The sequence below is a fragment of the Anguilla anguilla genome, chromosome 7, assembly GCF_013347855.1.
Source record: "Anguilla anguilla isolate fAngAng1 chromosome 7, fAngAng1.pri, whole genome shotgun sequence".
In the NCBI taxonomy this organism is placed as follows: domain Eukaryota; kingdom Metazoa; phylum Chordata; class Actinopteri; order Anguilliformes; family Anguillidae; genus Anguilla; species Anguilla anguilla.
The window spans coordinates 39,138,695-39,151,327 of record NC_049207.1 but is presented as its reverse complement, the minus strand read 5'-3'; the positions used below and the strand labels follow the sequence as shown (position 1 = coordinate 39,151,327).

General features: G+C 39.7%; 1 protein-coding gene across 1 annotated transcript; it reads right to left on the bottom strand.

The window, feature by feature from the left end:
• Positions 1-2,880: 2,880 nt before the first annotated feature.
• Positions 2,881-9,279, bottom strand: LOC118230996 (interferon-induced very large GTPase 1-like). The gene has a single exon (XM_035424359.1). It carries the CDS (start codon positions 9,140-9,142, stop codon positions 3,518-3,520), a length of 5,625 nt encoding a protein of 1,874 aa, XP_035280250.1. The 5' UTR covers positions 9,143-9,279; the 3' UTR covers positions 2,881-3,517.
• Between the last annotated feature and the right edge of the window lie 3,354 nt (positions 9,280-12,633).

The window sequence follows — 12,633 nt, the reverse complement described above, 5'->3', positions numbered from 1 at the left end:
AAATTGGTAGCGGTACCGTTGTTTGTCGTAAATTTGTGGGGGAAAAAAGATTAATTATTGAAGGTATAATGTAACATTTATGTTAAACATTGTTTTATTTTGCATTATATTAAACGTTAGCAAAGACCAACCAAACATACAGCCGGTTTTTCTGGAAGCCTTCCAAGGAAGCGCAGGCCATACCATGGGGATGTTTGGGACACATCGTGTGAAATCCCAAGGGGAGAGGATGTATGCATTTGCTTTTGTTTTCCGTAATGGGCAATTCATTATTCACATTCGTTTATGCATAGTAATTATTTATTGTTTGTTCTTGAAATGTAAATGTAAAATAAGACATAATGATAAAGGGATTCATTTTGTTTTGTAATAGGATTTCTTGGGGAGGGGCTTGTGCTATATAAGCCAGAGGAAAAGTCCTCCTGGGCGGGATTTTTTTTTCTGTTTGTGCTGAGTGGTCATGCTAGACACGCAGCTTATTCCAACAAGTAGGGCCTACTAGGCATAGCCTACTGTGTTTTGTTTACTCCTTTTTGTTTTGTTCATGGTATTTGTTGTATATATATATTTTGTCGTGTTGTCACCTGTACATATTTTGCACCAGTTCTGGGTTTGAAGCACGTCTCCTGTAAATAAACCTGGGTGAACAGAAGTTTTTGTCTCCTGCCACTCTTTTGCTGCTCTAACTGCTGCCGGACTCCCTCACACACTCCATCTACTGGACAAAATCTGTTACAAGCCATAAGTCTTTAGAATGATTGCTAGAAAATTGTTTCAATGTACCGTACTGAGTTTCATGCAACCAGTATATTGTAATCTGCATGCAGGCTAAACCCTAATAAACTCCACACAACAATGCAATGAAAGCACATACATGTCTTGCAGTTATACAAAAACAGTGGCATATTTATTAACAGTAATTTGCCAAGATGTTTTGGAAGATGGGCCCAGATTGTTTTTGTCTTCTGTCCAACCATGTCTGCCCCTGGTTGAAGCAAATCACACTGAAATTGAAATTAAATTTGGCTTTTGCTTCTCTAGAAAAGTTTGAATCAGTCCTTCAGTGCTCATTTATTGCTCTAAATGGCATGAATACAAACCTTTATTTTGACAGTTTTACTCTCAATAAGTGTGGCTTCAGTGGGCTCTCCCATGGATAGCAGAAGGCCCGGGCCAATAGCACACTTGATGAACAGCTGTCTGGCCAATCGATTAGAAATTATCCTATTTCCCAATTCCAGTTGGGAATTGGAGATTACAAGACCCCTAAACGAAAGTTCTACACATAGAACCTTGAAGAGAAGCAATGCATGCATGGGGTACAATTAATATATGCAATAAGTGTAATGGGGATGAAGACAGACTATCGTTCCAACTACCCTGTCAATTCATTTTGCTTTGATCTAAAGTTTTAGGTGTTGTTGCTGAAAAAAAAGCAAATGCTTATACATGACTGAGGTAAGAGCAACACTGTGTAGCAGAACCTACAAACATACAAGCAATCAATTATTGGAACTAGTGTTAAATACTATAAAATTGAATATCCATTGTAATATCATCTCAAAAATACCCCCTACTTCCAAACTTCCCAAATTAGCAATAATGTTAATCACAATGAAGGTGCGTATGCACATGTGCTCATGTTTTGTGTATTGGTTACTAACTATTTGATCTAACTATTTGATCTTAAAACTAAATCTATATTGACAGTCTTAGAATTAACTACATACTGTATACATTGAGACTGATGATTCTGCTTTCACTGTGGAGGAGGAAGCCCAGCCTTTTTATTGTTACCCTTATAGCGTATTGCATATTTAACAATGGCATGAGACACAGGAAGTTGGAATATCATTTAATTTAATTGTAATTCATAAGACATACATTTTCTATGAACACTTTGACAGTTCAATAAAGGTATCTAAAATTACATAAAACCCTTATGGATAATACAAGTCAAACTACTGAATACTTAAAAATAATAAAAAGTAAATCATAAGACATTTTCGTTATTTCTACTCCCAATCATCTATGAATCTTGTTCATCTTTGCAAGCATTTATTCATCCCTAATGTCTTTGATAGGGAGGTTCCTTTGCATGTTTGCTGGTTATATATGGTTATGTCATAGTGTAGACCAGGTTCTATTTAATATACAATTGCATTCATTAATATAGAAAACTCCACAAATCTATAAGAAAATCACACTTTGATAAATATTGAAAAGAAAATTACACTTTGTTAATAAAATGTAAAACATTTTTTTTTTTAAAAGTAGAATGACCTGGTAGGGCTGCCACATTTTGGTAAAATGTTTTATATTCCTCAAATATAGATTTTAAAAAATAATTAACATATACATGCACAATGAACATTGAAGATGTTCCATGTTTCAAAATATGATTACTTTCTCCTGAATTAATCATTTTTTATTGATGTGATCACATTATTTTTTTATTTTTAAAAATGATCATAGCTGATTAATGTTCTGCAGCAAGATGATGATATGATGATGTATGGAAAGCAAGCAGCAATAACCACTTGGGAAAGAAACCCCCCACGTGTTTTTTGGGGATCAGGTCTGATTTCTGCCTAATTTGCCCTTGTTCTCTTAGCCCCACTAGCTCCCCTTCCTCATCTGAGCCACCTTGGTGTGGACCTGTGGGTTTGGGTGAGGGGTGTCAGAGTGTGGGGCTCTGTCCTCTGTAGTGGTGGTGAGGCTTGGTCTGTTTTGCGAGGCTCATTAGTCAGACCGCTGTGTTCTGCTCTCTCACATTTTGCTTGTCCTTTGAGGGAGTGAAAGGCATTTTCAGAGACTATGAGGGCAGCCTCATTTCCCTGCAACATTTCATTCTGATATATCAAAATAGTCAGATGTCTGTTTTCTGTGGTTCTGTTGTCTGCTTTCTGTGGTTGTCTGTGGTTTCTGCCAGGGTCAGGTTCAAAGTCCTACACTGCAGCCAACAGGACAACAGGCGACTTGCACTTCCTGCCATCCAGGTGATTGGTTTGCACTCGTCCCAACCACAGAAGCTTCTCCACCCTATTCAATCTCTGCTCTCTTTTTTGTTGATGAATGTCCTCAGTTTTTGTTTTTAGTCCCTCCTTCAGGAAATCTCTCCGTCTGACCATTTTTGTCCTGCAAACTGTCACTTTCCTTGTTTTTTGTATCTGCTGCTATGCTAGGCTAGCTGTCTGATTACTGTTCTTTCTGTGATTTTGGAAAAATTGAGTTAAACTAAAATGTGATGAAAGAAGTGTTTCATTATGTTCAAAATAAAGTTTTTTTTTTTTTTCTTTTCTCAGATTTATCTAATTGTATGCACAAAAAAACAGTCAAAAAGTTCAGGACCTCAAATTAGCAGGACTTTTCTCCTTTCACCTCCAGTAAAACAGTTAGATTAGCAGATTGTCCTGCAGTATATAAAAATATTCACTTAAGTATCTCCACTGCATAACATGTAGTTCAAATGACTAAATGATTTTATGCAAACTGGGTGCATGTGTGCTCATCCTAATTATACTAACTCTGCCAAAGCAGATTCTTTTGTGAATGTTTTCCATTCATTTGGGATTGCACCTTTACCCACAAATTTATATTTATATTTATTCTCCAATTGTTCCTGAAATTGACAGATGAACCATTTCCAGTAGCGCTGCACACTGCCATCTGGAGTAATGTTCCATTTATTGTAAGGGTCTCCAGCTTTTCTGTAGGTCTTGTAGGGGATACTCTCATTCTCATTCCAACGAGGAATGAATTTTTGATCACTGCTGACTGCTGTGGTGCAGAAATTGACTGAAAAAATATTTGTGCCCCTGTAGTGCCAGCCAGCAAGTGCATCACAACGGTGGAACGTTACACTGTGTTCTCCATCATGGTTGGGGATGGTGTTTGTGCAGATGGCTTTGCAGAAAGGACACTGAGCCCAGCACCCCTGCAGCTGGTTGAAGAGGTATTCAGTTGGTTTCTTTCTCAAAGTTTCCATGTCAATTGCTTTTTCATCCTTCAGAATTTCATCGAGAGACTTGGCCATCACATCTTTGAAAAACGTCCAGTCTTCAATGTCTTCATTTTCAATGGTATGCAAATCCTTTCTGTTTATTACCATGTGCTCCCCCAATGTTTTACAGAAGCAGTCAAGCCACATGGATGCATTTCCTTTCTTATCTTCCACTTCTCTAGTTGCTTCTGTGCTTGTTGATAAAATCAGATTTTTGAGGGTTCCAAGATTTTCCTTGTGCATCATATGCAGTTTTCCAGTATCACTGCAAAAGTTATCGTTCTTTTCTTGGATAAATCTTTCAAAATATCTCTTTGGGAAGACAATGTATTCATCAAATAAGCTGAAGTCCTCCACAGTCGCCAGATATTTCAGTATGTGATTCTCAAGGTTTGACCTATTGCTGTTAAAAGCTGGATTGTTGGATTTCATTTCACCTGCAATGTGCTGACTGGTTTTCTCATTCACTGCAGTCAGAAATTCTGGCTTGATGTGTTTACAGAGAAAATCAACAAATATTGTTACAGAATTTGCTCCTTTGCAATAGTTTCTGAATGCTTGGAGATACTTGTCTCTTTGGCTTTCCAGATATGTCAGTGGATGGTTTGCAGTCTTGAAGGTTTTCTGCATCCTCTGAAACCTTGAAACATATTTCAGGCAAAGATGAATAGACAAGTCTGCCTTGAATTCATTTGTGAACTTAAGCTTGCCTGTGGAGCGCTCAAATTCAGCAATGGTCCTCTCAATTGTTTTTAGTATCTCATAAATGAAGCAAGTATCAAAATCCTCCTTGCTGGTTTCTTTTGCAGTGACATATGCTTCGACAGAATGAGTCACTTCTTGTTGAAATTGTTTAACTTCTTGAGAGAAAGCCTTTACCCATGATTTTATCTTCTGAAAAATATTTTGAGAAACATGTTTTTCCTTGTCAAACTCAAAATTACCTGTTGCACCTTTTATTTTCTGAAAGACATTTGGCTGTTTTTCAAAGTGTTTTTGGAGTATTGCCTCCACTGCAGCCTTTACATTCACACACTCATTGGGGATGTGTGCTTTGACCACTTTAGCTGTCCAGTTCTCCCAGAGTTTGTCAAATTCTTCTGTTACTTGTTTGTCGTCAAGGCGCTGTGCTTTTAGATTGGATGCCAGGGCTTTGCTCTGCTTGGTCAACTCAGCAGTGTATTCCGTTTTCCTCTGGTCTAGTTCTGATCTATTATTCTTGGAGGTAATTAGTTCTTTGCATTTATTTACTGTCCCATCAATGAGTTCAGTTCTTAGGTTCCTGAAACGTTTGTCAATGTTCACCCTCCATGTTATAAGAGTTTCTCTATGTTTGTCTTCTTTGAAATACTTTTCTATGTCCTGTTGCAGTTGATTATAGACATGATTGTCAAAATGCTTCATCAGTTCTAGTACATTCACATCCTGAATCAAGTTGCTGCCAATTTGGTTGCAGAGTTTGCTCTGCATCTCCAGAGCATATTTTCTCAGCTCCCATGACCATGCTGAATACTTTTCTTCTAGAGAAGTGTACACCATCATTTCAACTGTGTTTCTAAAACTGAAAACAAAGTTCTCCTGTAAAAGTGCTCTCCAAACGTCACCAACCCGTGATCTGAATTTTGAAAATGAGGAAAATGTATGCTCTGTTTTCCACTCTGCAATTGTTAGCAGCTTGGTTTTCAGTTCTTGCACATTCTGGCTGTAGGAAGGGTTTGGTGGGGCCATGGGAGGATCCCCCTCCAGAAGATTCTTGAAGTAGAACACTTGGGATTCAATGTCAAACTGTATTACATCACTGAACTCATTAATGCTATCAATGCTCTCTTCCTTTGCTGCTATGGTAGCCATATTATCAAGTTTCTGCAGGAGACGTCTTCTCCCTTCCATAGCCTTTTCTCCAGCTGATGCATCAGCAACATTCTGATGTACAAAAATGCAACTTGGTGCAATTTTGACCTGTTTCATTCGCAAAAAAGCCTGCACGCAAATCTGAAGGATGTCTTGCATCTCTGCTGGGTTTTCCCCCATAATGTTTATTACAGTTATGTCACCAATTGCAATAATGAAAGTGGCAAGCTCATTGTCATGGTTCACTGATAGCTTTGTACTGAGTTCTGGTGATCGGAGTCCCTCTGTGTCCACAATGAGGACAAAGTCATATCCCAGTTTATTTCTGATGCTGGAGTCCAAAGGTATGAGCTGCATGAAGGCTCCACGGGTGCACCTTCCTACGCTCACAGAAAACTGAACACCAAACATGGTGTTCAGCAGAGTGGATTTCCCAGAGCTTTGAAGCCCTAGAATGGACAGAACAAATAACTTTCTGTCTCCAAGAATGTTAACAAGTTCATCCATAACAGCTTCAATCCATGTTAAAGGCACATGGGCAGCATCTCCATCCATTAGTTCAAGTGGACACCCATAAACCAGCATATCTGCCCCAATTTTAGGCAGTATAGTGGAGAATTGTTTTGTTGGTCCTGGTGCTTTTGGTGTTGTTTGACTGGCTTCATACAGTTGACCAACCTCTCTCATAAGATGCTGGAGGCTAATGGTTGTTGCAGTCATTTTGTCAGATATGTTGTTGAGTTTTGTTTGCATTTTATTGACATGAGATGTTTTTTCCTTGTCCTTTGGTACTTCTCTCATTTTTCTCCAGGTTGACTGATAGTCCACTTCAAGCTCTGCAAGTACATCAGTGGTAAGATCATCCAGGAAGATTGTGAGCCACTGCAATGTGTAGAGTTTTGTGTCTTGGGAACTATTAGGTTTACTTAAGCACTCTATGAATGATCTTACAAAGTCATTAAGAGGTGTGGCCTTAAATAGCTGACTCTCTCTAATTGCTTCCATTTTAGCTGAGATTTCACTCAGCTGCTGTTCAATGCTTTCCTTTTCTTTGCACTGTAAGCGATACTGCTCTTTGTTTTTTCTACACCATTCATGCCACAATTCACCCTGAAGGGGCAAAACCTTCTCCTTCAGAGCCGAAGAGCTTTCCTCCTTCAAAAGACTAATTAATGTCTGAGCCTGTTCATAACCTTCTTGATATGTTTTGTGAACTTCATTCACTTTGAACTGTTGTTGAATTGCAACTTGACGGCACATGTCAATGTTTGTTGTCTGTTTATTTTCACCAATGCACTGTCTGATACTTAAAATCAGTTCTTCTGTAAATTCAGCATGATTCCTGTTCTTTGCGGCTAGCCTAACTTTGGTAGAATTGTTTGACCGCTGAATGAGTTCTTTCCCTGAGAACATGCATATCAAAGGGACTGGAGACTTAGAGAGTTTCTGGGAAATCGCTTTTTCGGCTTCATCCAAAGGATGCTCTGAAAGTAGAAGCACATTGACAGTACTTACTGCCTGAAGAAACTCAAGTTGTTTTTGATGCTTTGCTGCATCACCATGAAGGTTCAGAAAGGCCACACAATCATCAAATATGTCATCGTCCTTCCCTCCTGGACAGTACCATGCAATCTCCACAACTCCATTCATGAGCAAGCTGTCTTTGGTGCTCCCCTTGCAATGGCGGTGAAAAAATACACTGTGCCTCTGTTTGCTAATGACACCATTCAATATTTGGGACTTGGAGTTGGAATTGGACTCACCTAGTCTAATAAAGGAAACAACTGGGACTGGTGTGCAGGACATTTTTCTGCTCTTGTACTTTCCAGGACTGTCAGCTGTAGAATTTGTGTTACTTTGCCATGATTTACTGATGTATTGCAGGATCCAGAAGGGGAATTCAACCTCCTCCGTACAGGGGTCAGGTACTAGGAAGGGAATTGCAAATTGGCAAGTAGAGAGCTTTTTGACAATGTACTGTCGCAAGAAGTCATTAGCACAATGGAAAACTGCCATGTGAACATCCATTGGATGAATCTGTGTCTCTGTGCAGCTCACATCCAGGAAAATGTTGTCACTAAAATCAAAAAAATCATCATTGTCAACAGTGGCTCCAGCATCCTCTAAATCCATGCTACTTGTGTCATGCTTTATAAACATGTACCTGGCTCTGTAGTCCAACATCGTGAGCTTGTAGAGGTAGTGGGAGCTCAGCTCTTTCTCTGACCTCGGTTGATTTACACTTAGCGATAAAGTGTCAATGAGAAGAACATTTGCTTGTGACATCTTTTTGGGGTAAGAGGCAGTCAGACCAAGCTTTTGAAGCAAATTCATGAGGCTGTCTCTTTTTTTACATGCAGTGTCATTTTCGGGTGTATTTTCCTCATCTTTTATTTGAATCTGAGATAAGGATGGCACTTGCTTCAGTAGTGAATTATCCTTCTTGTAGACTGTATCCTTTGGCTCTGCTCTTCCGTCATTCATCTGCGTCCCCATGACTATAGCTTTAAGTGCACTCCCTAGATATTTCCAACCACCAAGGCTGTATTCAATGAATGAACTTTTGCCCTCCGAGTGTGCTTTTTTGAGCTGCAGTCCTTCTCCTTCTACTTTTGATGATACCTTTCTGTCTTCATCCATGGATGTTGTCAATTCTGTTTGTAACAGGTTGGCCTGAGGCCTGGTGGCAGCAGAAATGACTCTGTTTGCATCTTTTTGAGTTTGATTGATCCATGCCAAGATTTTCTTTCCGTTTGGGAATTTCTTAACTGCGAATGCATGAGGTTCCAAAAGAGAGCACATCAATGTTCTTACATCTATGGAATAGCTGTTTACTGCAGCCACATCCAACAGATAATTTTGAAGCATCTCATTAGAGAGACAAATATGAATCCAGATGTTGTGGGATCCTGTTTTCTCAAGAAGCCTGCATTTTAATTTCTGTAGTTCTGTCAAGTGAGATAAACATTCTGAAGCAGACCAATGCACTACTGACTGAATCAGACCTTTTGCTATTTCTGCCTCAGTAGTATCTTCCAATACCTTTTGTACATTTACCTTTGTGATATCTGTGTATGCTTCCATTAATATTTTGCTTAAATTCAAAATGTCTTTGAAGTCATCTTTATGAGCAGCTATGAGTATTTCCCACACAGGAATCAGGGTTGTTCCTCTATCAATAACACTCCAGGTTCTGTTATTAGTCACAAGATGGGACTTCCACTGCAAGTGATCATCAACCTCAGCAGGACCACCAGTTTTACTGATTGAAAGTTCAACTTGATTCATCAAGGCTTCATCGGATGTTCTAGTGGAAGACCCTTTCAGATGTGGAGAGGATGCTATTCCTCTGGTCGAAGATTTTTGAGGAATTCCATAATATCCAGCACTGACAAAATCATTCAGAGCCTCTGATGTCACCCACTTAATATCTGACAGATCATCGCTACTGAAAACTGCAGCAGAAGCTCTCCACCAGAAAATCCCTCCAAAGTGTATATGGCCCTGGTTCACATGTGAACCAAATCTATCATAGAATTTGGCAATTCTAGAAGTTAAAGTTTCACTGTCTTTACCATGCATAATGACTGCTTCAATGTCTTTAAGTGCATGTACTGCTCCAGAGGAAAGTTTGAGTTGATTTTTCTCAATAATGCTGGAAGCTAGTGGGATGTAGCTGTACTTTGTGTTGCAGATGTATGTCTCTTCATATGAATGAGCACCTTTTTCCTTTGCCTCCCTTAATTTGATTTCCTCTTCTGTGCTTCCAAAGCCAATGCCCTGGGATCCTGCCTTTACCAAGTCGCTGAAGCTTAAGCCCAGTTTCTCCATGACTTCCTGATAAACAGTTTGGGACTTTTGGGATGAAAACTCTTTCTGCCCATAAATGGCACTTTGTTGCGGACCAGTAATTGAAAATGAATCTGGAACCTCAATGAGCTGCTCTCTTTTTGCCAGCAAGTCCTGTGGATTGCTGGTTTTGTAAATCCCTTCTAAAGCTAGGCCTCCAGATGCATTCCTTAAAACATCTTCATCTGAAATCATTTTGACTGAGAGAGAGAGATTCTGTAGTGTGTCTAACTGTCCACTGATGTCCTCTATGAGACCCTTTAGAGAATGACTAGCAGGAAACCAGTATTCCTGTGGTACATTCAAAGCGATGCGGATCTTGTTCTCTATAATTTTGACAGGATTGTCATTTCGATCCCTGCCATCCTTATACAAATTTTGAAGTTCAGTAAGCTCCTGTCTCAACAGCTTTTGTAGATCCATTCTCTCATGTATCTGCGGCTTCTTCTATTCTATAGACACGTCTCTGAATTATTTTCCTCTGCTGATGACAGAGAATTATCCCATGTATTTTCCATTCTCCAAGTATTTTGCTCCATGACTGGGGAACGTGCTGCGAAGTATTCCAGTTGTTTCGGATGTCAATCAAATATACATTTTTCTTTCCCACAAAACATGCCTAGAGAAACAAAATAAATCCAATGTTATTAAAATGTAACATGTTTTACCTATAATTTAAAGGCACTGATTAAACAGTATACAATTATTTATATTGAAATAATTCCTTTCAAAGGATGGGGTTCATTGAGTACCCATGTCTTTAGTGAATTCCTTTTAGTCATGTGCCTTAGAACCAAGTATGCAAAGGGATATTTCTCCCAATTAAAAATAATTTTTTAAAAATCTCTTTGCCTACAGCCTGTGTGTATTGCCAGAGAAAAAACATGGAAATGTTAGCCAAATGTGACAGACTGAAACCCATTCCTCACAAGCACTTTCTAAATCACATGTATAATGAAATTTATTGCAACCTAAAGATAACTTTAATAATACCATTTAACACTAAAACCGCCACGGGGTAAAATTTACCCGTTTCTGTTTTTCAAGTATATGTAACTCTGTTTCAATAAAAAAAATCATGTCTCCCAGTTCTTGACTTTTCCTAAAATTGAGTTAAGCACCTCCTAATGTAAGAAAGTTATAGACAAAAACAGAAAAAAGTTTGAGGCATTTATACCTATAAGCGCCAGCAGGTAAAATTTACCCACCGTAGAAAGTATTTATTTTTGGCGTAGCCTATTAACATATAACGGCATTTCTTTTCGCACGGTTTGTGTTTGTGAATTTCAGTTGCCACGCAACATGTGTTATTTATATTTTATTGTTCCTTTTTTTTTTGTATATCCCATTCCATTGTTCCCGTGCCTTTGAATGGTATAACAAAGTCGTGTAGCCTATTTAGGAACTGCGCGTTTTTTGTGACATTCATTATAAAATAAAAAAAATGATAGACAAAATGGATGAGAGTCTGATGGTGGGGAGGTCTCCGGGTTGAGCGATGTGTCGTGGGTCGGCGAGGAAGATGCATCGGATGGATCATCTGACAACGAGCCAGAGCCTCAGAGGAGGAAAGTACCGTTGAGACGGTCGGATCAATTTATGCCTGCAGTGTCAACTATGGGCATATGTACAGTACTTTCGCAAGGTAGGCATAAACTTAACACATTCACTCTCATTGTACCTAACTAGCTAGTTATCGATAAGGAAAATCTCAATAACTCAATTTCATTGATGTCTGTGTTACCGGCAGCAGACCGAGGGTAAATCAAGACCGGCGCAAGGGTTACACATGCTAGGAAGCAATGTGTAGCCTTTATATACACAGTTTATAAAACTACTGTGTAAAACTGAAGTTCATGGAAAGAACTATTCAGCATGACAACGCCCATCGGAACAATTAGCTACAAAACGAAGCTTGCTACACACATCTCAAAATCATGTTAAAACATTACAAAACAATAAATACTGCATTCACATTAGATCCTGAACCAAGCTAAAGGTAGAAAAACGAAAAATCCAAGAATTCACAGTGGCCGAAGCACGCACGGAAAATGAAGATAAAGCCTCCTGGGATGTTTCAGTTGCTAAATTGAAGGCCTTTATCGCACTTCTCTATGTAAGGGGAGCATACTGTGGCAAGAACATTGACATATGAGAGTTTCTGGTCCGAGCAATGGGGGAACGCATTCTTCATCTCAACCACATCAAGGAACCGATTTCGAGAGATAATGCGCTTTGTACGCTTTGACCGGAAAGAGAGCAGGCGGTGCCGTCTGACTACAGACAAGTTTGCATTGATGACCGAGGTGTGGGAGAGATTTGTGCACAACAGCATCGCATGCTACAAACCGGGCCCAGACATCACGGTGGATGAACAGCTGTTCCCGACAAAAGCACAGTGCCGCTTCACACAATACATGCCAAACAAGCCCGATAAATTTGGTGTCAAGTTTGGCTGTCAGCAGATGTTGAGACCAAATACATGGTGAATGAGTTCCCATATCTGGGGAAGGATGACAGTAGACCTTCCACGCAACGCCTGGGAGAGAACGTGGTGCTGAAGCTAGTGGAGCCCTATATGGGAAAGGGGAGGAACATCACCATAGACAATTTCTTTACCTCTCCCCCACTCGCCAGCAAACTCATTTCCAAGAGCACCAGCCTGGTGGGCACCATCAACTGTAACAAGCGGGAGCTGCCGCTGTCTGTGCAGGGGGGAGCAGAGCTGTTCAGCACCAAGGTGCTAAAGAGCTAGAGGGCCACACTGACTGTGTACCAGTGCAAGTCAAGGAGAAATGTGAGGATCCTCAGCACTCAGCATCAACATGTGGCCATCGCAACCGACGCCAAGAAGAAGCCTGAAACGGTCACCTACTACAACAGCACGAAAGTCGGGGTGGAGGTACTTGATAAAATGGCACAGAAGAACT

What these genes read in the sequence shown, in the direction of transcription:
- LOC118230996 (XM_035424359.1), bottom strand. Translation starts at nt 9,142, where the DNA reads ATGAATCAAGTTGAACTTTCAATCAGTAAAACTGGTGGTCCTGCTGAG.